The following is a 26,294-nucleotide window of genomic DNA, read 5'->3' on the forward strand; positions in this document are numbered from 1 at the left end:
TAGGGTGCAAAGTCATGTTTAATGTAGGAATGTCATCAGATGTGCTGACTGAAGACAGAAGCCAAGAACTAGCAGAAACTTCTCAGATTAATGGCAGCTATCAAGTTACTGAAAACTCTCCCGAATCGAAGAGCAGACACACAAGAAGTCAGGAGGGAGAACAAGGCACCACATTTGGCAGACAATGGTTCAACCGCTGCCTCATTCTGCGGCTCCATCCATCAGCAGGTCGAGGGCATGTATGGACATTACAGTGAGGGAAAGGAGAGCGGTGTTGTCTTCTCTCCAACGTGAACACACACCTACACGGACATTTGGCACCACGGGCTTGTGTGTGGTTTGAATGTGCAGCTCTACATCAAGTCCAGCTTCAGGAGCAGCAGACAGAGAAAAGTAGACTGCTGAGACATCTGCATCACAAGATTTAAGCTGCAGAAGATGATGTCTTTTATTGACCAGAGACAGGAGGGGGAAAAAAAACTATTTACAATGATATTTATATATATATATATTCCCCAAATCCCGTCTGTCTACGACTGAAGGGAGTTAAAAAAAGAAATAAACATCTTTTTAAAAACTTTCCGTCATCGCTGCCCAGCTTTTTGCTCCCTGCACCAGGGTTACAGTCCATGAATGTTTGTCCCCTCAGACGCCAGTGTACAAAGACAGGAAGTAGATATACAAAAGAAAAATGGGGTAAATGAGGAGGGGCTTCTTCGTTTTGAATTCATCTCCGACGAGCAGCGAGGCAGCGCTGTACGCGGCCCAGAAAACTCCGAACAGCTGTGGAGTGAGGAGAGGAGAAGCATCGGTAAAACAGCTCTGACAAAGGTTACAAGCACGAAGGAGGGGGAACTGCTGCCATGACAACACCCTGTTACACAGCTTTATGCTTCAATTAATCAAGGCTAATCCACTCGAAGAGGAGGCATTTAAAGTTTGAAACTGCTTGAACCAAAACGTCAACTTACAACTATTTTAATCTTCTAACAAAATAAGAAATACACAGATAGAAATGACAGCTTTAATTGAGTTTTAAGATTTCATTGTTTCAGTGTCATCAGATCATTTTCACCAGCTTGTTCTGAGAAGTTAGTCCTGCAAAAATTATAATCATGAAACAAATTAATTTAACAAATTTTCACCCTGAAGATGTGAGTTCTTTAGGAATTTCTTGCCTCTTCTGCTCTGAAATTATTCTAATATGAAACTAAAAACTGATTAATTTTAATTTCCAAGTTGTCGGCTCCACAAATTGGACTGAAAAATAGTGCTTTTTTTAAAAAAAATTTTTAAGTTATTAAGCCTTTAACTACCAAAACAAGACAAAATGTAAACATTTATAATCTATAGTAGCTTATAGCTTTGGAGGAATAATATCCACAATCATTTTTTTTTATAAATTGTTTTCCAAATGTGTCCTACTGTTTGGTTAAAGAGGCAGTTAAAGAAAGATGGAGGATTACTGATCAATCACACTAAAGGTCAACTGTAAAAGGAAAAAGAAAATGATGGAGGAAAATAAATATTCTTTGGTCTCAGCGTATTAAAATGTCTTTTTCAAGCAAAAAGCTCATAACTCCAGCAGTTACATCATTAAATGTTAATGTGGCAAGCTAACAAACATCCCCGACACCCAAACCTTCACCTCAGACAAAACATTGCATCACATTTGGCAAAAACACAAGAAAATACAATTTACATAAAGAAAACTATGTTGACCATCTTTGAATAGAGTTGACCTGCTTTCCATCAACATGTTTGATGTTTGTCTTTTTATTTCTAGGTAGAATTGATTAAAAAAAAGGCTGTAATAAATATTAAATTAAATCTGATTTTTGTCAAGAATATTATAATAATAGTTTGTGCTTTAGAAGTAAATCTATACAATAACAGAGCTACTTGAGTGCCTCCATTCATTGTAGAATAAACATTGTAACAACATTAGGGTGTAAACTGCTGTTAATCTTGTTCACTCACTTTGATTAGTGTAGAAACCACATCAAACCTTCCGATCACTAAGAGCAGCGGCGCAATGACGATGAGTGGAAGTAGGGAGTACCCGATCACTCCCAGAACCTGCCCATAGGAGACCTGCTCGCCAAAGGAAACACAAGGTCTTACAAAGACCAGAAGAGCTTTGCCATTGTGACCATTGATAAGTTTGGCTGAGCTGACTCTTACCTCACCACCAAGAACACGAGCCAGCAGGAAGATCGTCAGAGACCCGAATATCCAGATAGTGAGAATCCAAGACACAACCTGCACAATAAAACAAGACAACCGAGGATCTAAAGAAGCCTTCTTACATTTAAAGAAGTTTTGTTCTAACTGCACAATCATCTGTTGAAACAACAATACTTGGGGAACAAATCTCATCTGGGCAGCAGCTTTTGCTCACCCTAAACTGTCCGTAGATGGAGATCATGGAAAAGAACAGCACCACAGCTAGGGGGCCCCAGAAGTCCGGGTTGTCTCGGACCACCTGCCGGTTGAAGCCCAGCGATGGCATTGGCATCAGCACACAGCGAATCTTGTAGTAAATGTCCTTGAGGTCGATGTCCAGCTCTTCCCTGATCACAGAGATGAACTGGAGGTGAGTCAATAGAACCAAGACAAGATCCACACAACACGGGCTTTTGTTGGATTCCTTTTGCTGTGTCTTGTGTGAGCATTTGTAAGCGTATGTGTGCGTAACAATGACGTGACCACCTATGTCTTTATATTTGCCAAACACACACGGAAAAACAACAAGGCCTATTTACTTTCTCAGTGAACTTATTTAACAACAAAGGCAAAGAGAAGAAAAATAAATCTACATAGAATTAAATATTTTTAGTCACAAGTGTGTTCATCTTAAACTGTCTCTATAAATTATAATAATTTAATATGACAATAATTTTACATAAAATAATAAAATTTCACAAAATTATAGCTAGAGCTACATTCTAAAAATAACTCACAAAAGTCTGCAGTCTGCAAAACAGTAATTCTTATTATTTTTACAATAATTACAGATGTCAACCCCTCATTACACACTCTGTACACATAGACATTAACAATTTGAAATTTTTCTTTTGTTTAAAGACCCACTCCAATCATCTACCAAGTTATTTTAAAATAATTCCCAGTGATATTTTAATTATGATTATGCCATTTCTAAGTAAAAAAAAAAAAAGAAGTATTGTTTTCTAGGGCAGTTTCTGCAGAGCGGCAGTGATTCATTCAATTTTTGTCTGTGAATTATGGGCGGAACTGTTGGTGCAGAGCAACCCCGCCCCCCCTTCCTATCCGTATTGCAAAGAAATTGAAGCAGAAAGCTTGTGGTCTGCCCAGCGTTTTTCTACTTCACAAAAAAAGCTTTTTTTTTTACATTCGATCCTGATTCACAAAGAAATACTTTGAGCATAATCTTCTTTAAAAGTGTCCTCACTCATCAGAAAAATGTCTCAAGGAAATGCTTAAAACACAATTTTCTTCGGAGTGGGTCTTAAAACACACACAGTTCAAACTTATGTAGAAAAATAAGCCCAGAATAAAATAGAAAACAAAAAAAATAATAATAAAACATCAGCTTGCAATTGAAGATTTGGAAAGTTGAAAACATTTGATACACCAAACACATTGATTGACAATAGTCTGCAACACAAAAACAACAACAAAGCACACACACATGCAGAATTGCACACAAAGGTCTGCAAAACAGGGAGACTGCGTAAGGTGAGCCGTAATATAGCAAGGGACCACAATAATAAATGGTAGATTATATTTTTCTTGTTTACATTTGATGCATTTAATAAATATTTGCAAATAGAAAAAGTAGCATTAACCTAAAAATGACTATTTTCACAAAAGGAACGCTATAATAAAACTTTAGCATAAACTATGGAGCCTAATTTGTATTTTTACAGTTTATTCCTGTAAAACAAAAGAACATCAGTTGGATTTCACTGCAGTTACGTACTAGAGCAGGTCATTTAAAAGAATCCATCCCATTTTAATCTTTAAAAAATACATGCCTTGCTCTTCACCTCTAAACATGATCAAAAAGCTTGAATGTTTGGCACTCACAGAAGAGGCTTGGACTCTTCATTGTCATCGTCATCCACCTCCAGCAGCCAGCCATACCCCCGCTGCCTGAGGAAGGTGGTGGCGTACGGGTCCTTCCCACCGTCACTGCCAATGTTCAGTTTGACGTCTGGAGTACTGATGGTGCCGCTCAGTTCTGTGGAAAAAGAGGCTTCATTTAGAGAGTAAACAAATAAATTCCACATTCACAAATGTAAAAAGTCAAATTCAAAACCTCGTTTTTCTGCATTCCATTTGGACTTTAAATTGCATAACAAAGCAATTGAACACATAAAATATGAAAGCTACAAGAACATTTCATCTATTAAATGAACCACATATTTCTTTTTTTTTTTAAACTACTGGTATTCAAATATGATATTTTCATAAAGATAACATAAACCTCTGAACTGCAATGCTGATTGTTGATGTGCAGGCTGCACAGTGTGTACAATGTTTTCTTCTACCTGTATTCTATGTTATATATATATATATATATATATATATATATATATATTTGTTTGTTTGTTTTTAAACAACTCTTTTTGTTTGCTGGACTTAAAAAGAGGAAATGTCTACTAAACAATAGATTTTATTTTAGATACAATGTGTCAGAGAACAAAAACAAGTAAATTTCTCCTCTGAGATTAATAAAGTTTCATTTAATTCATCTTGCTAATTTTAATTACGCTAGTTTGACACATTTCATCCGAGTTTTTTTTTTTTGTTTTTTTTATTTAAAAATGAAAAATTAAATCTGAACTGAGAGGAAAGTCTTGTGATTTTTTTTTTTAGTACTCTTCTTTTACCGACCTCTGTACAAACTGGTCTTCGGTACCATTACACATTCCTTGGGTGTGAAAAGAAAACATGCTGTCTATCAAAAAAGAATTTATAGGCTTTGACAACTTGGACCCAATCTGAAATACATAACTAGTATAATCGATGATGCCAAACCTTTTAGGTTTAAGATTAATAGTAATATGCTCTCTCTATATTTTTTTTCTTTTCATTTCTTTAATTTGTTACTTTCCTCATTTGCCCCCTTGCTAAATGTTGCCTGTCTTTGTCTATGTAACAAATGGCAATTTTGTTAATAAAGTTTTTTTTTTTTTTTTTAAGAAAACAAAAGGAAAACATAATGGCTTGGGAAATGTTAAGATATGCCGAAAATTGAGTTAAAAACTACGTAAATTTATCTTTGTAGCTTTGTAAAAGGGCAAAACTTTAAATTAAATTTCCTAATACAAATCTTTAACTTTATAGTATGACAAAGAAACGAATAACCGGTACATTCTCTTCCCGGAAGGATCAGCTCCCTCACAGCCACGTATGAAAGCTAACGCGCTAGGATAGCGCCCCTTCGTAAAACACAGACGTAATTATCCATAAAAGTCACCATGTCCAGTCACATTCTCAGTGACAATTCATTTGTAACTCAAACAATATTTATTGAAACACTAAAGTAATTATTTATAGCATGCAAAAAGAGTTTTGCTCAATCTAACTTTTACGGCCTGCTAGCAGCATTAGCCTACCTTGAGCCTCTGAGGAGGACACGAACGTAAAGTCTCCGTTGTTCGGAGAAAACTGCATTGTCACTTTTGCGTTGTTGTCACTGGCCTTTGAGGAACGGCATTTAAATGCAAGACGCGTAAACGGGGGCTGTCAATCACCGCAGCTTATTCACCGCATCTTGTTTTGGTTTCATCCGACTGACACTGCTGCGCTGGAAAAACGACATACGTCATAGGATGCGTTCACGTGCCGTTGTAAATTGTGGGACACGAATGGATTACAATTTTTTTATATATTTAAAACATAAGTCTATACTTTTTTTATTTCAAGTACATTTACTACAATAATTGAAATGTATTATATCTTGTTTAATTGTGAAATAAACCACACAGGTCTTTAGTATTTAACCAATCAGATATTAGAGAAAAGAATAGACAACTATGTTTGACTTCAAAGTTTCCAATTTTTTGTGTTTCAGTTTTTGTCAATAAAGTTTGTTTTAAAAAAGAGGCAATTTGAAATACTGCCATCAGGTGGTGCGGAGGAAACATTGTGATATTCAAGGGTTCCGCCTTTTTCTTCTCTGTTAACCCCGCCTTTTCCGCTAATCTGGCCAATAGGAAGAGGTTTTACTGAAAACCCTGGGTTTGCCGCTAAAACCAAATTTCTTTAGACCTACCGACCAGCTCGAGTGTTTCAATACCGCCAAACAGGTACGTTTTTACATAAAACATTTGTTTATCCGTACTATTTACGTTTATTTCCGGCTACTATTGTTAGTGGAGCTGTTACCGAACAGCTGTTGAAGCTAACGTGTGTCTGTGGATTTGTACATCAAGTTTCGCTAAGCTTGTTTTTGCCCCTCGCGCCTTCAAAAATACATCCTTTTCGATGAGAACTTGACGCGAGTTTATCTTATTCGACATTTAAGTTGCTTAAAAACTAACCAAAAACAGAAATGTTATTTGGATTTTTACTCTTAACCTCCTTACTTAATCTTTTGGAAATCTTTTGAAATTAATGCCAAAATGAATTGTTACACGAACAATTCATGTGTATATGACATCCACAAAGTTTCCACAATACCTCTAACTTATTGTGAGAAGTATATATTCTATGAAAAACATATCATCATCACTGGAGGAGATAAAAAACATTATAAAAACCTTATTTCTGATTACTTTTTCTTCTGTCATTCCTTCAATTTGTCTTCCAGACTCCCAAAAGAATCCAGACCTGGGACTGCAGCCCAGCTGTTAGCAATGGGAATCACTGGACTGCTGCAGTTCATCAAGGATGCAGCAGAACCCATCAACGTGAAGAAGTACAAGGGCCAAACGGTGGCTGTGGACACTTACTGCTGGCTGCACAAAGGAGCCTTTTCCTGCGCCGAGAAGCTTGCTAAAGGAGAGCCGACGGAGCAGTGAGTCTGTGTTGTCTGCGTAAGGATCAGGTGGTTGACAGAGCCGCTCTGATTGTCGGTTTCTCCCGCTCCAGGTATGTGTGGTACTGCATGAAGTTTGTGGACATGCTGCTGAACTTCAGCATCAAACCTATCCTGGTGTTTGACGGGCGTAACCTGCCGTCTAAGCAGGAAGTGGAAAAGGCCCGTCGAGAGTGAGTAACTTCCCTTAATGATACCCCATTTATGCATCTTTTGATACAACTAATGAACGAAATCTTGAGATTTGGATTCTTGAGATTTTTAATTCTGTTCCTTTAAAAATTCTATAAAACGTTTCACTTTTAAGAGTTTAATTTCAAGACTATTTTTGGTCATGGACATTTTTATAACTAGTGAATTATACTAATGAAAGGTGAATTTTTATTTAATTAAATAGTGAAAGACCAGATGATAATTGTGTTTTTTAACATGTTCTTGTGGTATTTCGTTTACGTTGGAGGACATATATAAAAAAAATTAAGCTCAAAGTTTCATTTTTTTTAATATTTCTTTATTCAAATTGTTGTGAATCAGGAGGAGATGAAAATATGCTGTTTGACAAAGTGCTTATTTATTTTGTATCATGCCACAAGCTCCCTGCTCTGCACTCTCCTCAGTGAAGAGGAAGGGGGGCGGGGTTGCTCTGTGCCAACCAGCCTTTTCTATGTAAAAAAACGATATATGTTTAATTTTTGCCTAGAACAGCATAACCATGCGGAAAAGGCCTCTAGGAACATTTTTACAATGGATCAAAAGATGATCAGAGCGGGACTTTGAATTTAAAAAAATCACATTTACATTACAGTTAAATGTGTAATTTCAATATTTAACGGCTCAGCAGCTGAGCTGCAGTTCTTCTGCTGCGCTGTTTCCCTCAGCTTTGCTCTGAACGCGAGCAGACTGACGGGCTCCGCACGCCGCTCCTCTGCAGGTCTAATGAGTCCTGTATCTTTCAGGCGGCGGGAAGCCAACCTCCAGAAAGGCAAACAGCTGCTGCGGGAAGGAAAGCTGTCGGAGGCTAGAGACTGCTTCACACGCTGTGTGAACATCACTCCCACCATGGCTCACAACCTGATCAAGGTGAGGAGAAGCTGCAGGACTAAACTGATTCAGGAAAGGATATTTTTCTGCAAGTTAAACAAAGTTTTTATACATTTTGATCAAAGTATGACTGAAAATGTGGTAATAAGACATTAGGTGTTGGACTGATGAGGACAGGTAGGTAAAGCTGGACTTAAAAAAGATCAATTAAATCCAATTAATCTTTACATAAAAAAAAAAAACAATTTTTTGCTTGATCACATACACAATCAAAGCAGTTTCATGGATATTTTCATGGATTATTTAAGTGCAAGAATGAATGCTTTTAGAAAAAGAAATTCTATCTTAAAGTCCCTTCTTGTGTGGTTTTTCAATGTGAGAAGGTTGTTTCAAACACCTCTAAGTGAGGTTTTTTTTCGGGTTGTGTGTCTGCTCCTGAACCAGGCGGCCAGGGCGAGGGGGGTGGACTGCCTGGTGGCCCCGTACGAAGCAGACGCTCAGCTGGCGTTCCTCACCAAGTCTGGTTTGGCTCAGGCGGTCATCACCGAGGACTCTGACCTGCTGGCGTTTGGCTGCAAAACCGTATGTAGTGTTTTAAGAATTCAAAAATGTTTGAAGAAGATCCACAAACTTGAGGAAATCAAGCACAAAGATCTGCTTTCATGTTTTCAGCCGTTTCAGCAAATTTCTCTCTTTAGGTGATCCTGAAAATGGACAAGCAGGGCAACGGTTTGGAGATAGATCAGGGTAACTTGGGCCGCTGCCGCTCCCTGGGAAACGTTTTCACCGAGGAGAAGTTCCGGTACATGTGCATCCTCTCCGGCTGTGACTACCTTCCCTCGCTGCACGGCATCGGCCTGGGGAAGGCCTGCAAGCTGCTGCGGCTCGCCAAAGACCCGGACATCCTAAAGGTGAGGGCGGGGCCAGACTGAGCTCACATCATTCTTCTTATTTATCTATGAATGCAAAAATCTGTTGTAAGTTTTTATAAACAGGTGGCTCATTACTCAGAGAAAACTTTAAATAAAACATGAAGTTAGATTCAAATTAAAACATGCAACTATTATCCTATAATAAACTTTATTATGTTTAATTATAATGTTAATTAGGAATAATAAATGGTATTTAGGAATATTTTTACATTTTGTAGAAAATATGAGTGAAAAATAACTAAAAGCTTCAATAAAAAGCGAATTCGTCAAACAAATCTTAAGCATCCAAGAACATTTCTTATTTATTATCAGCGAAAGTGAAAGTTAATGTTACATTTAATATAAATGATATTTATTGAGATGAAGAAAGCGTGTTTTTCCTGGCTCATAAAATACTTGAGAAAAAATCAAAACTTATTTAATTTTTTTGATGTTGTACTAAAATTGGCCACCAGGTGGCAGAGACATCTTATGAAAGCTGTTCTATCTCCACCTGATGGAGCTCAGAAGCATCAGTTTATGTCTGCCTTTTGTTTAGAAAGACTTTTAGTAACTTTATTTTAATCATAAACTCAGATGTATTTTTAACACTGTTTTCACTACAGGTGATTAAAAAGATGGGTCAGTACCTGAAAATGAATCTCGTGGTGCCTGAAGAATACGTGGAGGGCTTCGTCAGGGCGAACAACACCTTCCTCCATCAGCTGGTGTTCGACCCTGTCCAGCGGAAGGTGGTTCCCTTAAACCCGTACCCAGAGCACACTGACCCCGCCTCCCTCAGCTACGCTGGCCTGTATCCTGTTTCCAGTCACTGTCAGTCGTTCTGATGTACGGCAGAAAACATGAAGTTCCTCTCCGTCCAAAGTGTTTCTCCTTGATGGGAGTTCTTCAGGAATCTGGGAGATGACAAAGGCTTGGAGATGGCTCTGGGGAACCTTGACTTCAACACGATGGAGCGGATCGATGACTTCCATCCAGACGAGCTGCAGGTGGGAGCTTCTCTCACACTGAAGTAAAAGAATACAAACTCCACGTTCTCAGGACGGGTTTGTCCTCGTCTCCTCAGCCAGGCAAACATCGCACCAACAGCTGGAAGGACTCACCGGCCTCCAGCAGGGGCAGCATTTGGAGCAGAGACTTCACTCCAGCACCCCCAACCCAACCTGCTGCCTCCCCACACAGGCCTCCCCCCACCAGGGGGCAGGAGCGGGTCATCAGCGTGGACAGGCTGCAGCTGCCGAGCAGAGAGCTGCACGTGAAGAGGCCCAGAGAGGGTGAGCCCACCTGATTGGTTGATGGAGGAGCTTCCTCTCCCTCATGGGGGCGGTGCTTAAGCAGTTGTCAAAAACAAAAATATGACGGAGGATGATTGATCTTCATCGTTGTAGCAACATCTTCTGCAGGAACACCAACTGCACATGAAAGCAAACTTGATGAAGGATGTTGGTATTTGTTTAGGATCAGTTTTTAATTTAATTTCAAATATAAATGAATAACTTTATAATTGAATGCATATATGGAGGAAATAAAACGAAAATTGTTCCCAGAATTTGGAGAAATTAATCCTCTTTCTGGTTTTATCCTTTCCTGCAGACTGTGATGTTCCTGACCAGGAAGTTCTGGACCAGTACTCCACGTCTGTGCAGAAGAAGTCTAAGCCGGAACCCAAACCGGACCGGCCTGCGGTCACCAGCAAGCCCCGAATAACAAACCGCTTCGCCACACTGCTGCAGAGGAGGAACCGAGATGAAGAGGAGGACAGCCAGGCGACCCACAGCAGGTCAGGCCTGACGCTGTTCTCTAATGAGAACTGATCTGACGGAGGAGGAGGAGTAAAGCTCAGCGTTTTTCCACACTAAGGCTTTTCTTCTCCATCACAGCTGAGCTGAACTTTCATGTTCTCTCTCCAGATTGAAGGTCTCCTTCTAACTCCTCATCCTCACCTGCAGGTTCTTCAGCAGCTCCAGATCAGCAGGCGGTCCCGGCGTGGAGGAGCCTGTCCAAGAACCAGCAGCTGCAGGTCCAAGTGAGGACAAACCCTCGCTCAGCATCCAGAGTGAGGACAGCGACAGCCCTGATGGGGCATCTGTGGATCCCCCCACTCCATCTGAATCCCCCACTAGCAGCCCCCCCAGTTCAGCCAGGCAGGGACTCCGGCTCTTCCAGTGGGCTGACCGCTCCTCATCCCTGGAAACGCCCAGAGCATCAAAGTCGACCTCAGGTCTGGCCTCTCTGCAGCAGTTCCACTACAAGAGGGAGACTCTGTCCTCCTCGCAGACCTCCAGAGACTCTCCCTCCCCCGACAAAAAGTCTGAAGACAGCCTGTCAGACTCCCCTCCCTCCCAGGACAGCGCCTACTTCTCCCAGTCTCAACCCCAGCTGACTCCCTGTGACCGAGAGGACGCCCCCGCCTCTGATCAAGCATCGGTGCGTTCAAACACACTCAGGCCTCTGGGTTTGAGCCAGCCCCCGCCATACCTGAAACACATAAAACATCCTGGTAGCTAAAATGTTTTAATTGTTCTTTAGGAACTCCAATCAAGTCATGAATCTGAGGCAGAACCAGAAAGCCCCGCCCCACAAACAGATCCAAAACCGAGCATGATGGGATCAAAGGTAGGTTTGTTCTTAAGGTTTTGTAAACTATTTTTATTTTTTAACTCATGTTTTCTTCTTCTTGTCTTGAAAGGTTTCTGGACTGTCCAAACTGACCTCCAGCGGTCAGCTCCAAGCGGCAAAGACTCGAGCGCTGGGCCCCGCCAGAGTCAGCGGACTCAGGAAGAAGCCCACAGCTTCTGGAAAGAAAGGCTCACCCCCCAATAACGAGAACAGCCCGGGGGTCCAGGCCACCATCAGCGGCCTCTGGAAAAACTTCAGCTTCAAAAAGTGAGTCCAGCTGTTGGGTTGGAGCAGAGTTATAGAAGTGAGATGTTCAGAGCAGACACCAGAGGCATCAGGTCACTTTCACCAAGACGCATTTTTAAAAAGATTAAGCCTATTTAGACCACAATTTTATTAAAAAAGGATTATGATTGAATGATTTTTAGCTTTTGCGAGAACCTGAAGCCAAAAACACTTTATGGAGTCAAATCAGAGTTAATTTATCAGATGCTTCATTGATATTTCTTGTCATTTTCCGAGTGGAAACACATTTTCTCTCTTTTTTTGATAGCTGTTATCAATTTGGTACGTTGTAAATCATATACTTCACATTTTTATAACCAGAAAAACTGTTTTTACATAAAATATGAAAAGAATTTAATAGGACTGAATAGAATCAAACAGTTAAAGCAAGTCTGCCTGCAGAAACCTGCATAGCTAAGAGCAGATGACCGAGAAGAACAACAGGAGGTTTTTTTTTTGTTGGTTCAAAGAGATAAGGGAGTTTATCAAAACATCCACTTGCTGATCACGAGGTAGGAAGCTCCGCCCACTTGGTCTCGTTATAGTAATTGCAGCTAAACTTCACGCAATAGACACAATGTTGCATGCAAGCATTTAACTTAATGGTTATAAACATCACATTTTGTGGGAAATCTTTCCATTGCAACTTAAATACTGCCCTCTACTGTTCACTTTGGAAATTGCATAACTTTTGCATTTGTTTGAAGCGCTGAGATCACTCCCCCTCCTCTGTCCTAATAAAATTGAATGGTGGGTGCTGTGAGATCAGCATCCTTCAAAAAGTTTCTTTTGTTGTGTGTAAACAGAAAAGTTACTCTATGAAAAATAGTTATATTTGGTTCAACCTTCACTTTGCGTTTTTGCTTTCAGAGACACTCAGAAGTTGAGTCCCTGCAGGAAAGGAGCGCCAATGTCTCCAGTCAAAGACAACGTGGTGGCCAGCTGACCTGAGCTCGATCTCCACCTCTGAGCATGCTCAGAACCATCCTGTGCTGTTCCTCTGGTCCCAGAGAGGCAGCTAATCTTTTAAACATACTGTGTATGTTGATGATTTCTCACTTGTTATTGCACAATCTTCAATAAAAGGACACTTTTGTAGCTGTTTGTTTGATGTGTCATCAGAGGCTTCTGCATTCAAGCTACCAATCGTGTCACTCAGTCAGGCGAAGCGAAACACGCAGAGGAATGACCGGACTGCAGACATGTTCGTCCTCAGCTTTCTGTCATCACAAACATAAGTGAAAATAAATAAAACCAGCTAGAATGCACTGCAGTAGTAAAAGATTAAAACTTTATACATGAGGTTTTAAAGTTAGAAAGTGACTTTATTTTTGAAAAAAAATACAGAAACATTTCCTAAGATTGGAAAAGCAATTTCATTTTAAAGGAAATCACTGTAAAATATATCAAATTGGCAAACTTTAGAGAAAATAATTCTTTCTCTGTTGAATCTGTTGAATAAGACAAAAACGGATTCCTGTTCTGGAAGGGTCATAATGTCTTCTGTTTTGATAAAAATCAGCCATGAGCTTTAAAAGCTTTAAAAGCTTTAAAATAACGTCAAAAGTACCTAAGTTTGCCTCACAATGTCTCATCTATAAAATACAGCTTGATGTGAGCAGATGGAGCCAAAGATCCAGACAGAAGAAGATCACTGTATGTGTTAAAGTGACGTGATTACACAAGGAAACATTTCTAAAGGTTTCTTCTTCTTCTCATAAACATTGGTTAGTCATAAAAGCAGCCACATAGCAGTAGAAAGATAAAGTAAAAATTTGAATCATGCAGCCTTGACATGCTTCTCATTCTGTGACTAATCTTATCCAACTGTAAAAATGTCCATCACCCAATGGTAAAAACCAAAACTTCCTGAATTGATTGTGTATTTCTTTTAGTGCAGAAGAATCTGCGAAAATCCCCAAAGGCCCACGCATTTTTTTTAGCTCTTTATAATGTAATTCCTTCTCTCAAAACCGTCATTCACAAAATTTTTATGAACTCTGTACTTCTAATTCAACATCCAATAGAAACGAGGTGACATGGATGGAGTGTCTGTGGAACTCCTGAAACTAGTCATGTAGTAATTTGACATTATATTACTCTGACAGTCTTATGTAACCACAACATCCTCTCTGATCCTTCTACCTTCACTTACTCTGACTCCTCTGTCAGAGTAGCTTAGAACTAACATTAACTTAATCTTAGAGCTTCACTCCATAATTCTGCTCTGAGATGTCGTTTATACTGAAGGAGCTTGAACATCCGGCTCATTCTTATCTGGTTTTATTTGAAACCCACAGTGATAGACACTTAAAATTAGAACTCAGACAGATATTCTGTGTCAATAACATTGTCAAAAATTGTGCTGCAAGTAAAAGTATCAGACTTCAAAACTATTTTACTGATCCAAAAGCTGTGATTCAAATGTTTACCTGGTTACTGTGTAGCAGTTTTAATAATTTATTTAGAAGTTGTGAGTTAGGATGATAAACAGTCTTTTTCACTGCATGTGGATAATCTTATTGGTCAGTGAGGATTATGTGCTGTACTGGTTTTTTTCAATGGCGTTTATGTTTTAAGTTGCTCCCTAAGTGGAAGAGGATGAATGGATGTCAGTTAGGAATAACTCAAAACATGACGAAGACCAATAACACAAGTGAAAAACCTAACTAGAGCACAGAATCCTTACAGTACCCCTCCCAATAAGGACAGATCCCAGATGCCCAAATACCTGAGAAGAGCAGACCAGGAGGAACAAAGGAAAAACATTTCCAGAAAACAGTTTGGGCTCCTCCAGCCAGTCAGATGTGAGGGTGTCAGAGAACCCCTCCTCAGTACAAGGAACCAAGAGGAAAACTGCTGATGACTCTCCAGGAACAGCAAACACAGCCAGCAGGGGATGAATGGTGAAACATCCTCAGGGAACAACAACTGAAAAATCAAACAAAAGCTAAGAATCCTTACATCATCAAATTCATAAACATGATTTTTTAGAAAAAAAAACAAATGGGTTTCATGTTCTTCATTATAAGTGTATGCATGTAAACTTAAACAGTACAATTGAGCCAAACCACCCTTAAGTGTCAAATCTTATCTTACAGTTTTTTTGTAAGTCATAGTAAACATGATGCATTCGTGTCTGCCTCTACTTCAAACAACTCCTAAAACGTGAATAATCTGATTAAAAAGTTCCATCAAACCAACCTGCTCGTGTTATAGTGCAGCAGACTCATTTTGGTTTGTTTTCACCCTGAATGCATCAAACCACATGAACTACACCATGCAGTCACAGAAATAAGGAGTGGTATTTTCTAAAACCATGAACAGGAAGGTGAAAAAGGAAAGATGATGAAAAAAAAAATCAATTTTCTTCTAAATGTTTGCAAGACAAGAGATCAGTCTATTTTTTTATTTATTTTTGTTTGATCTACTTTGAAACTGGCCTGTTTACAGTTACAAGGCTAGTGTGTTTGTGTAATTGTAAAGTAACAGTGCAGATGCAAACTTTTGAATAATCAAATGCACTTGAGAACAGGTGAGTCTTTAATCTGGATTTAAATACACTGTTTCAGCAGATCTAAGACTGTCTGTTCCAGATCCGTGGAGCATAGAAGCTGAATGCAGCTTCTCCATGTTTTGTTTGGACTTTAGAAACTGACAAAATACTGGATCCAGATGACCGGAGAGGTCTGGCTGGTACATACTGGGTCAGGACAGGAGGAAGGTCATGTATTATGGTGCTAAACCATTCAAAGCGTTATAAACCAGTAACAGAAACAGTATTTCTGGTTCAGAAATACACTTTTAAATGAGCAAAATGCAACAAACCTGCCGTCTTGTTAAAAACCCACTTCAGTCATTTTTAGATCAATTGCAAAAGTGTTCCCAGTGGTCTAGTAAGTTTAATAATTAGGTTTTAAGCCAGAATTTAAAAACAAAACAAACAAAAAAAAAACCTGTAGTTTTCTAGAACATAGTTCCTGCAGAGCAACATTAGAGTTTTACCTCTGAGTTGTGGGCGGGACTGTTGGCGCACAACAACCCCGCCCCCCTTCCCCAGGGCAGGGAGCTTGTGGCCCGCCCAGAGTATTTTCTACAAAACAAAGAATCTCTTTTTCGAACACCTTTTTTATCTGCTCCCGATTCACAACAATTTGAATAAAGAAATACTTAGAAATGCAATTTTAAGCTTCATTTTTCTTTACAAATGTCCTCCATCGTTAAAAAATGCCCCAAGAACATGTCAAAAAGCACACAACTTTTAACGGGAGAGGGTCTTGTAGTATCAGAAGGTGAGCCTCTGAGGAGATGCGCTTTTGGTTCCTGCAGAGTCCCGTTCTGCATTGGTGCTGTCTCTACAGGAGAACCTCAGGCTGTCAGGAATCCGGCTCATGGGTGACGTGTCAGAGCCCGTCCCAGCTGTCACCGCACAGAACGTGCAGTTCATGCAGATCACGGGCCGTCACAGATTCCTCAAATGGTTTAATTCACTCATCACTGTAGACAAGGACACATTCAAATGCCCTCCAGCCTTTGCTTTGAGGATTGTTTTTTATTGACAATTCAAAAAATGTTCTTTTTTTTTTTTTACGAGCAAAGCTCCTCTCACAGTTTGAAATCTTTGAATGAAGACAATTAACCTTCAAGCTAGGATACAGTTTATTTTTCTTTTTTGAGTTGCTGAAATTGTTTTTCACATTGTGATCTTTAAGCCTCCAGGTTTTATTAAATTGAGATTTTTTTTTTAAAGGGAGATTCATGCAAACGATTCTGTAAATCCACAGAATCAGCAGCTGCTTCCAAGTCAGAAAAGTTCTCAAAAGTTCTTAAGCATAAGAAAAAAATAGCTAAATAAATTAATGATAAAAATTGAAAACCTTATATTTGATCTGTTTTTGTAAAGTTTTTCTTTTAAGTTGTTCACAAACATAATCAGCTATGTCATCTGCATTCATGCGAACCTTTTTGTACCAACAGCATTGTGCCCAGTATTGATCCTTGTGGGACCCCTTGGATAACAATGATCCATTGTAAAGTAACTAAAAGCTTAAACTACAGATGTATGTACTAAATTAGAGCTTCCTTTTAAATAAATTCCTCTAAAATTAGAGATGGTAGATTTGTTGTAATGAGTCGAGGAGCTAAAATATAATTGAAATCTATTTTTCATGCAATATTTGTTAGATTTCTGAGGTGCTGATGAAACTGTGTAAAGGTGCTTTGAATGTGGTGCTTGAAGTATTCCTGGGTGGATAACTGCAGGGAATTGTGGGTACTGGAAGCAGAGAGAGGGCGCCACACCTTTTCATAAGAAAGGTAATTATAAAGCAAGTACTGAGAATCAAATTTCTTTGATGAACCAGATTCCTTTGGCCTTAAGGTGCATGAGATGAACATTTCTGAAACATTTGTGACCTTTCACACTTTTCCACTTAAAATGATCATGAAAGTAACCACATAAAAGAACTTTGTTGACATTTGTTTTCTAAAAAGAGTTCATATTGTGACAAAATTCCCAAAATCATGGTGTTAAGTCAGGATAATTAATTGCAAAGTTGTGCACAATGATTTTTGTCTGGAATGATATTAGTAGACTAGTTTGTGTTTATAAAGTTGTGTTTGAATCTGACAACAACATTTAGCTGAATTACTATTTTTCCAAAGTCGTATGCACTCTCTTTCACAGTTTTGATTTGTTTAATTAAAAAGTAAAATAATTTTAGATCAAGGCCTTTAAATCTTGTGCTGCCTCCAAAGGTTTCAAAAATCCAAACACTGTTTTTCCCTGCATTACTTTTGAGTGAGATTTGGATCTAAGCTTTGAACTCGTTCAGAGGACTTCTTTGGGCCAAACCAAATTCCACCTCTTAGTTCAAAGCTCAGCTTTTAACTGCTGCCAGGAGCGGAAGTCGAGTTTTTCTGCCTTTTTTTGGTTTGAATTTCAAGAAAGCTTTAGGCCTACGTGTTTTTAAAAGGTGTTCCACATCATCTATCTGACTGTTTTCTCCTTTTAGATTAGCAGATGTGACAAAAATGAAATTGAGAGTTAGTTGATTGATTAGTGTGTAAAAGGAAGAATGACAACAATTATTTCTATATAAAGTGTTAAGAAAACTAATTTGTAACAATTTTACCCTCTTTCCATCTATCTTCTAAACTCACTTAGCCCTGTTCAGGTTCATAGGGTCATGAGGTCATGAGGTCACAAGGTCACGAGGTCCTAGCTGCTGCTGTTAAGCAAAAGCGGGATGCACCCTGAACACTTCATCACTATCACACAGGCCTACACAGAGACAAACAACCAAACAGACTAAAATGGCAATTTAGAATCACAACTTAACTTAATGATTCAGATTTGGTTTATTTCAAACAATAAAAACAAAACACAGAAGAAAACAAGCAAAAAAAAAAAAACCTTTTACTTTGGATGATTAATTGTGGCTTGACCGGATTAATAAAAAATTAAAGTAAAAGAAGATACATATCCATCAAAATTAGGGCTCGGTTGATAAAATCAATCTGAATCAATCAAAGCTTAATAGATCAACAATCAATCCATAAAAGTAAAGATTGATCTAATGCATAATGCTAAAGTCAGCTAGCTTGATGCTAATGTATGATGGGATTTCCCATAGGATGGCTAATGCTAACACTTGGTCAACCTAAATAAACATTGGTGACTAAATGAACATCTTTATAAACTTATAGGCAGGAATTTTCCAAACCTTTTTAAGGAAATATTTTTAAAGTAACCATTTGTGGTCGTTTTTTACTCATACTTTCTTCTTCTTTTGGAATAAGGTATAATGATACAGTGCAATCGCCACCTAGTGGCCAAACTGAAACACCCTCCAGGAGAGGCAGAACAATTGTTGGAGCTTCTATGTTTGAGAATCCATGTAACACTGTATGGTATTAACAATGTAATTATTATTTCACTAATAAATTTTACAGTATGTGAACTGCATCAGATTAATGTGAAAATCTTAAAAAATATATTTTTATATTATTAATGTATTTCTGAACAAATGTGTTTAAATGTAAATCGTGTAAACTCAAAACTGAATTGAATCAAACTGAATTGAGTGGATCGAAAGAATAACAATTACAAACAAATAAATAAATAAATAAAAATGGAATCTTATCGAATCCATTCTGCACATTATCGGCGATACAAAGCCCTAATCCACATAAACATTTACATGATTCCATTATAATTACACTTAGTCGTGTGTTGTACTTATTCACACAATACATGACACATTGAATTCTTTAAATATTCAGTTTGTCAAAATCCAGTTTGAAACATGTTACTTGAGTTATTTACACGTTACCAGTCTAAGCACAGATCATTTAACGAACTCACAAATATTAATAATATCAATTAACAATCATAAAGAGCTTATTGATTACATCAAATGTCCATGTTTTGGACCAAAAATGCAGATGATCGGGCTTGGTTATAGAAATGTAAGCATTTAATAAATCAACAAGAACGTGACAAAAACAATGGAGAAAAAAATTATCTGAAAACCAGACGCTTGTATAGACTGAGCAAAATGACCGAAATGAACACAACTGTGGATCATAGACCTGGAAATGGCACAACTGACAAAGGCAACTTACATTAAAATAAATTACATTATGCCATGCATATCACAAATCAAGTATCAAAATGGAATGCTTAATACCTGGTATTAAAAATGACAATATTCTAGAATATTAAAAGACATGTTTTTGGATTGTGGGAGGAGAGCACCCAGTGGGATTTGAACCATCATGTGCTCTATACCGTGTATTTGAAGCAAACCAGATTTAAAAATGTGTAGAATGTGTAGGTAAACTATAATTTAGTCATTTTAAAGCTAAAGTGACTTGTGCTGTAAAAATAAGACACTAACAAACACTCAAAAGATTAAATGATTCTGTTACATTAAAAAAAATCTTTACGTTCTTTTTCATAGAAAGTCTGATAGCCTTCTTTCTTCCTTTCTTTTTGACTTCAGCAGGACTGGTTGGCGTTTGAGGACTGGCGTGCAGGACGTGAGAGTGACTCCGTGAGTCAGTCCACAGCAACGCTGCAGGCGGGATGCCTGAACTAACCCAGATGCCGGGCATGTTTCTCTGTTGCTTAAGAAGCTGGGGCCTTTCTGGCGGTTTCACCTGTTTCCTTGTTTGGAAAAAAAACACAATTTTTTACAACATTTATTGCACTTTTGAGCTACAAATGTAGGCTATTTTAAATGAAAGTTTGCAGTAACTTGCAATACAATCAATAATATTCCATCTTTTATTTCTTTTATTTCAGGCTCCAGTTGCTGCTATTTGGCTGCAACTCAGTGAAAAATAAAACATGTTTTTTAATTGGGCTAATCTGATCAGAAACAGTATGTGAGATAGCATGTGTGGAGTTTTTTCAAAATAAAAGTTTGTTTAAAATGTTAGGAATATGTTTGTGCCCCCTTTATTATGCAGAACAATAAGGAAAGGTGATGACAGCCACTTCATTCTGATGAAGTTTGTGGCAGGAGCGGAAGTTTATGCGCCTTGAGAGCACAGCAGTTTAAAAATGCAGAACGATTGCATTCCTGGTTTATACAAGGGGCAAATGTGCAGCCTGAGACGGTATCAGGTGTTTCTTAACTTTGCAGACACTTTTATCTTGTAAATGTTTCCGTATGTGTGAGTTTCAGGCCCCTGGTGTCGGGCTTCTTTGTTTTAAATTACTGTTGGGGTGATCAAATTACACAAAAGTAATCCTTTTATGGGGAAGATTTAGCCAAAATGTTTACTAAAAACGAATGAGAAGTTCAAAAAAGATGGAAATATTCACTTTTAACTGTCGGAAAATACAACTCTAAGTTCTAACAGATTGTCAGGGTGAGCAAAAATCTATGCAAACTTCTTCTTGTTTGTCTAAATAAAGTATCAGACTTCCACATTGTGGCTATGACAAGAATACAAAAATACCAATGTAATCTGCAATTCCACATGATTTTCCTGCTTTCAATGGAGTTCAAAACGTTCACAAGTACATTATCAATGATCCAAAAGTAATTAAAAATACGAAAAAATGTTTGTACATTAACTGTTGAGTTTATTTCCAGCTATAAAAAGCAGTTTTGCTTCAAAATTAAGACAATTTTGCAGCCAAAGTATATTGATCCATATTTACATCAATAGGTGTCCAAACATGTCTGTGATGAAACTCTTTGCTAGGCTTTAATCAGCTGAGGATGTAGAAACGGATGAAAGCTGAACTGAACACAATGATGGACCAACGCTAAAGGAAGTCTTTCTTTTGGTTCACCACATCCTCAGCAGAGAGGTGGGTGGTGTCATCAGAGGTGGTTTTACCGCCAAAGTGTCCATGAGCGTCAACACTCGTGAGCTTAGAACTAAAGGCTAAGGCGTGAGGCTCAGGAGAGGAGGAGGAATGGAGCTTCAAGCCTAGAAGACAAGCCCTCAGCTTCACTGATTTGATCAGACTTCCGTTGGCAAAAAACAATGTAACTGAAAATGATTGTCTTTTCTAAAAAGGAAGAACTGTCATTCCTGCATGAATGGATGGTCCCGGTGTGGTTTCATTTTCTACTTTCTGTCTAAGAAGATGGAATATTGGTGAACTCAAACTGACAGATGATCCTTTGTCCATTTTTGAAGTGTTGTTAGAAAACAATACTGTCATTTAGACCATCTAGGCTATCACAGTTATCACCTTTTCCTCTGTACTTTGAATGGTAGATGCTCAATTTATGCCATCACCTTATCCACCATTCTATCATGGACTAAAAACTCCCTGTAGCTGTGAATCATCAGCTTCTACAAGTCAATCTCTGGTACTGAAGCATCAGAGGAAGCAGATTGTCTCTCCTCCATAGACTTCAAAGTCCTCGTGAAGCTCCTGGAAAAGGTCTTAAACTAGTTATCATTTATTCTCCTCCTTTTGTTATATTTCTGAAACAGTCAAGGTTACGTTCAGATTGGTGTGACCTTAGACTGCTGAGAGGCAGCCTCTGAGAAGGTTTTTTTTAAACAGATCTATAACCATACAGATCTATAACTTCACTTAATTCCAAATTCAATTTACTGACAAAACAACCTGGGTTAGATAATCTATTCCAACAGGGTGAGGATACTTTAAAATCAAGCATTGCATTCAAACTGAATAATGAAGTTTGGGTTGCCCTAATATAGACAATTTGTGGGAGTCCTGTGGCAAATATCTCATTTTCCTCTCAGGTGTCTTTTACCTGTCTTCTTCATCTACCTACCCATATTACTTCAATCACAGTAACAGTGGTGACCATGGTTGGTTGATGAAAGGACACACTCTAGTTTCTATTGAAGTCCCACTCCAATCATCTTGTGATCGATTGTAAAAGTGTTTCCGGTGTTCTTTGAATATGATTGATGTTTATAGCCGAAATCAAAAAACCTATTGTTTTCTAGAACATATTTTCTGCAGAGCAGCAGGAATTCATCAGAAGTTTACCCCTGAGTTGTGGGCGGGTCTGTTGACGCAGAGTCAGCCTGCCTTCGTTTCCCATCATCCCTTTGTTTACACTCCCGCTAGCTTACAGCCCTTCACAATCCCAACCTAACACTACCACTGCAACTAAAATGGCGATGTTCATGGATCTAGTTGTCTACAAATGGATCCATCAGAATGGAGTAAAGCATGGAGCTTGCAGCCCATCCAGTAAGTAAATTTTCAATGCCACAAATAAAATCTTTTTAAGCAATTTTTTAAAATATATGTCCTCCATCAAAAGAAAAATACCACAAGAACATTTTAAAAACACCAAAAAAATCCACAATTATCATTGGAGTGGGTCTTTAAACTTATTTGAAGTCTGGTTTGAGCTTTCTGACTGCCTGTAGATCTTGGGAGGATATGACATCATGTTTCAAAAATGAGAAACAAGCCTAATTTTTTTTTTTTTACATGATGCCAAGAATTCATTTTGTGGGAATTAACTTATATGTTCAACACAGACAGTATGCACAGCTCTGAAATGGTCCAGCCTTGTAGTTTAATAATTTATAGAATGGAATGATCAGTTTACTCTATAACACCGGAGAGCTACACTTAGGCAGGCAAGGTGGGAACTGAGACTGCAGTCCTCCAATCAGAGGTCAAGTGCTCTACGTCTGAACTATGGTCGCCCCATATGCAATACTAATGAAGGAGTTTAGCAGTTAAAGTAAAACCATTAATTCTGACGCAGAGAAAAGCAACTTTGATATGAAACACATATATCGTAAAGTGTAGTATTTTAGGCACAAAGTGGCTGTTTGGCAGCAGAATTTGTTGGAAATGTGATCATTTCGTTACCAGTGAAAGATTTATGGTAGGCCAAAGAGTGTGTTACATGGATGACTCCAGCATTACCTGGTGTTATTAGGTTAAAGGAGCCAAACTTTGGGGTCAAATGAATGGACAACCAGACATAAACATGCCCTTAATTTAATACAATTTTTTCAGATTTTACATTTTTTTGCATGGTTTGGCCAGGGCTGTGATTTATAGTCCAAAAAATATTGTAATTAGGGAAGAGTTGATTTGTTCAGTGTCATCATCTTCCGTTCCTCTACTCGTCTGGATTTTGGAGACCAGCAGATATCTCAGAGCATAAAATATTCATGAAATGTTGTTTTGTCCTTAAATTTGTAGAATGAGTCAACAGAATGGAGGGACATCGCAGGCTGCTGAACTATCTGAGGTCAGTAGCATTCTTGTGCTACAGTTTCCTGTTAGCCTCTCAGGTATTTTCCATGTCCTGCGGGACTTCTGATTCCAGTGAATGATGTCGTCGCCTCGTTCTGCTTTCCAGAATTGACTGCTAATAATCTGAGCATGAGGCCTGACACGCTCCAAAGTGTGAATGAAAATTCATGTCGGTGTTAGTTTCAGCAAGAAGCAGCAAGTAACAGGTTCAATACCCTCCACATGCTCTGAATACCTATGTGCTCGATGGGTATCACTTAGCAAAGGCTACAACAAACAATACCCGGAATGACATTCTCTATGTTCTCACCTACCAACAAGCGTGCAAGTCCCCTCCCCCAGCCTTCCAGCGCTCATGCAGGCCTGCAGCTTATTACTGATAAATGGGGAATTTAGCTTTGAACAGACCTGCAAGCTAGCAATGAGGGGAATGCTGCTCCACGACTGGACAACAATGCACTGCAGTGGAGAGAGCTGGGTCAAAAATCTGTTCCGACAAACCAAAATGTGTGAGTTCATCTTTGTTCTGCAGAGCTCAGTCTGCCTCACAGCTTTCTGCAGGTATTCATTAAAAAGACACAAGTTTGAACCTGAAGAGGAGGCTGCAGCTGAAACACCAGTCAAATAAGTTTTTTTTTTTCTTTCTTTCTCTTTGGCTCTAGAAAAGCAGCCGCTGGCTAACAGACATGTACAAACAAACCCCACGTGAACTCACAGGGTGAGCAGATGCATCTGTGTCTGACACAGCTTGGTCATTTTGCAGGAAATCCAATCACCAGGAACTCCAAACTCCAAAAAGGCTGACTCTGAAGCTTCAGCCATGCTTACATACTGAAATAACTGTCACACCTTCAAAGTTTCAGACTGAAGGGGAAAAGGGAAGCATGAAGTGTAGCGGTGATGTTGAATCAAAAATAGGTAGTTTAGTAGAAGAAATAGATTTTGTTTTTGTTTGGTTAACACACTGGTCTAGAGACAGTGATCAGAGAAAGAGAGAGTTGGCAGAATTGGACACAAAGCTGAAGATTTTGAGGTTCTCTTTGGAAGGGATGAGCATGGGTCAGTGGAAAAGATCATGGTAGATGTATGTTTTGGAGATAAATGCAGCCAGGCAAGAAGATTGAAATGTTTTGGACACACTGAGAGGAGGGACAATGATGATGTTGGTAAAAGGATGCTGAGGTTAGAGGTAAGAAAAATAGATCATGAATGTATTCAGGATTTGAGGAGAAATGGTTTGAGTGAAGAGAATGCGGAACCAGGCTTACATGGAGGCAGATGATTTACACTAGAAAACCCTGAGGAGCAGCTGAAAGAAAAGAAGACTCATTGGTTCACCCATTGGCCCAAAAAACCCCCCCACACAGTTTAGCAGTCTCCAGTGTTCATTTGCAGATGGACTTTCAGAAATTCTCGCTTGGTTTCAGTTTTGCCAGTGACGGCTGCATGGAGGCACAGTGATTAGTGCTCTCACCGCACGGCGAGAGGGGCCTGCTTTGATTCTGGGACCGTTCTGTGTGAATGTTCTGCCTGTGTGTTTATGGGTTTTTTCCAGGCTTCCTCCCACAGTCCAAAAACATGCTTTGTAGGTTCACTGTGGGCATGTTGATGTGCTTCGGTGGGTTTTTGTACCTGTTCATTTTGACATATTACTCCATCCTTGAGCAATGGTGGATCAATGCAGGTTTCTGTGGACAGCAGAAAGACATACTCAGTTCTGACAACAAGGGTGTGAAGCATTTCCTGTTTTTGTGGTTTTCTTCTCATGGAAACACCAGGATAACAGTTATTTTTCCAAGCAGAGACAACGAGAACACACTAGCTGCGTTTCCATTACACTTTTGCGCAAAACTTTTTCGAAATTTCTAGAATTTCGATAAAACAATGTTTCGAAAAAACAGCGTTTCCATTAAACCATGATTATGCGAAAAACTCGAAGTAATTCCCGCGATGTCATTAAAAAAAACATGACGACGGATTTAAACACTATTTTCATGTGCAGTAGATTCATTCACATTTCTGCCACGGAGCTAGCTCTCATCTTTCCCATTCAGAGAAGACGTCTACGTCTGATCCGAGCCTTGGAGCGGCAGGCTCCTTAAACGTGGGAGCGGCGTAGAGTCAAACAGTTTTGTTAAATCGTGGTTGAAGAATTCACCGAAGAGCTGTGGATTCAGCATTTTTGCATGACACGCTCAACTTTTGATGAGCTGTGCGGTGCCCAAGGCAGCCAGTTGCTGTGAAAAAGCGCATTTGACCAGCTTTTCCTGCTTCCTGTCCGAAACGCCATGTCCGGTTAATGGTCACGTGACTCGTTTGTTTCGAAAAAAAGTGTTTCCATTACAGTTTTTCGAAAAACTACTGTTTCGATACGGCCCAAATACCACCTCCTCTAAGCGCAAAAACTTTATTTCGAAAAAGGCGAGTTTTTTCGAAATTGTGGTGTTTCCATTAGGATAATTTAATATCGAAATTCCGTTTTTCGAAATTTCAGAGTTAATGGAAACACGACTACTGAGATTTGCATTGTTTCCAGGAAGTTTCATTTGAGGACTAGTAAGAGGTTAATGTGAGCTTTAACTGAATTTAAATGAAATGATTGGATTGTGGTTAAACTAATATGAACCAAAGCTGAACCGGTTATACATCCTAACAC

The 26,294-nt window shown here is 38.8% G+C and overlaps 2 protein-coding genes across 2 annotated transcripts; one reads left to right on the forward strand and one right to left on the reverse strand.

Annotated features, from left to right (window-relative positions):
• yipf4 (Yip1 domain family, member 4) lies at positions 1-5,852 on the reverse strand. Its single transcript, XM_024297453.2, has 6 exons — positions 5,607-5,852; positions 4,072-4,225; positions 2,402-2,573; positions 2,185-2,262; positions 1,981-2,094; positions 1-783 (listed from the first exon to the last, which is right to left on the reverse strand). The coding sequence occupies exons 1-6, from the start codon at positions 5,662-5,664 to the stop codon at positions 646-648; spliced, it is 714 nt and encodes a 237-aa protein (XP_024153221.1). The 5' UTR covers positions 5,665-5,852; the 3' UTR covers positions 1-645.
• A 265-nt stretch (positions 5,853-6,117) lies between these two features.
• Positions 6,118-13,005, forward strand: exo1 (exonuclease 1). Its single transcript, XM_024297452.2, has 14 exons — positions 6,118-6,299; positions 6,803-7,009; positions 7,084-7,203; positions 7,987-8,110; positions 8,516-8,653; positions 8,770-8,982; positions 9,609-9,796; positions 9,896-9,992; positions 10,070-10,277; positions 10,597-10,783; positions 10,953-11,430; positions 11,533-11,619; positions 11,693-11,889; positions 12,778-13,005. Exons 2-14 carry the CDS (start codon positions 6,849-6,851, stop codon positions 12,851-12,853), a joined length of 2,274 nt encoding a protein of 757 aa, XP_024153220.1. The 5' UTR covers positions 6,118-6,299; positions 6,803-6,848; the 3' UTR covers positions 12,854-13,005.
• Positions 13,006-26,294: the final 13,289 nt, after the last annotated feature.

The sequence above is a fragment of the Oryzias melastigma genome, linkage group LG15, assembly GCF_002922805.2.
Source record: "Oryzias melastigma strain HK-1 linkage group LG15, ASM292280v2, whole genome shotgun sequence".
NCBI lineage: Eukaryota > Metazoa > Chordata > Actinopteri > Beloniformes > Adrianichthyidae > Oryzias > Oryzias melastigma.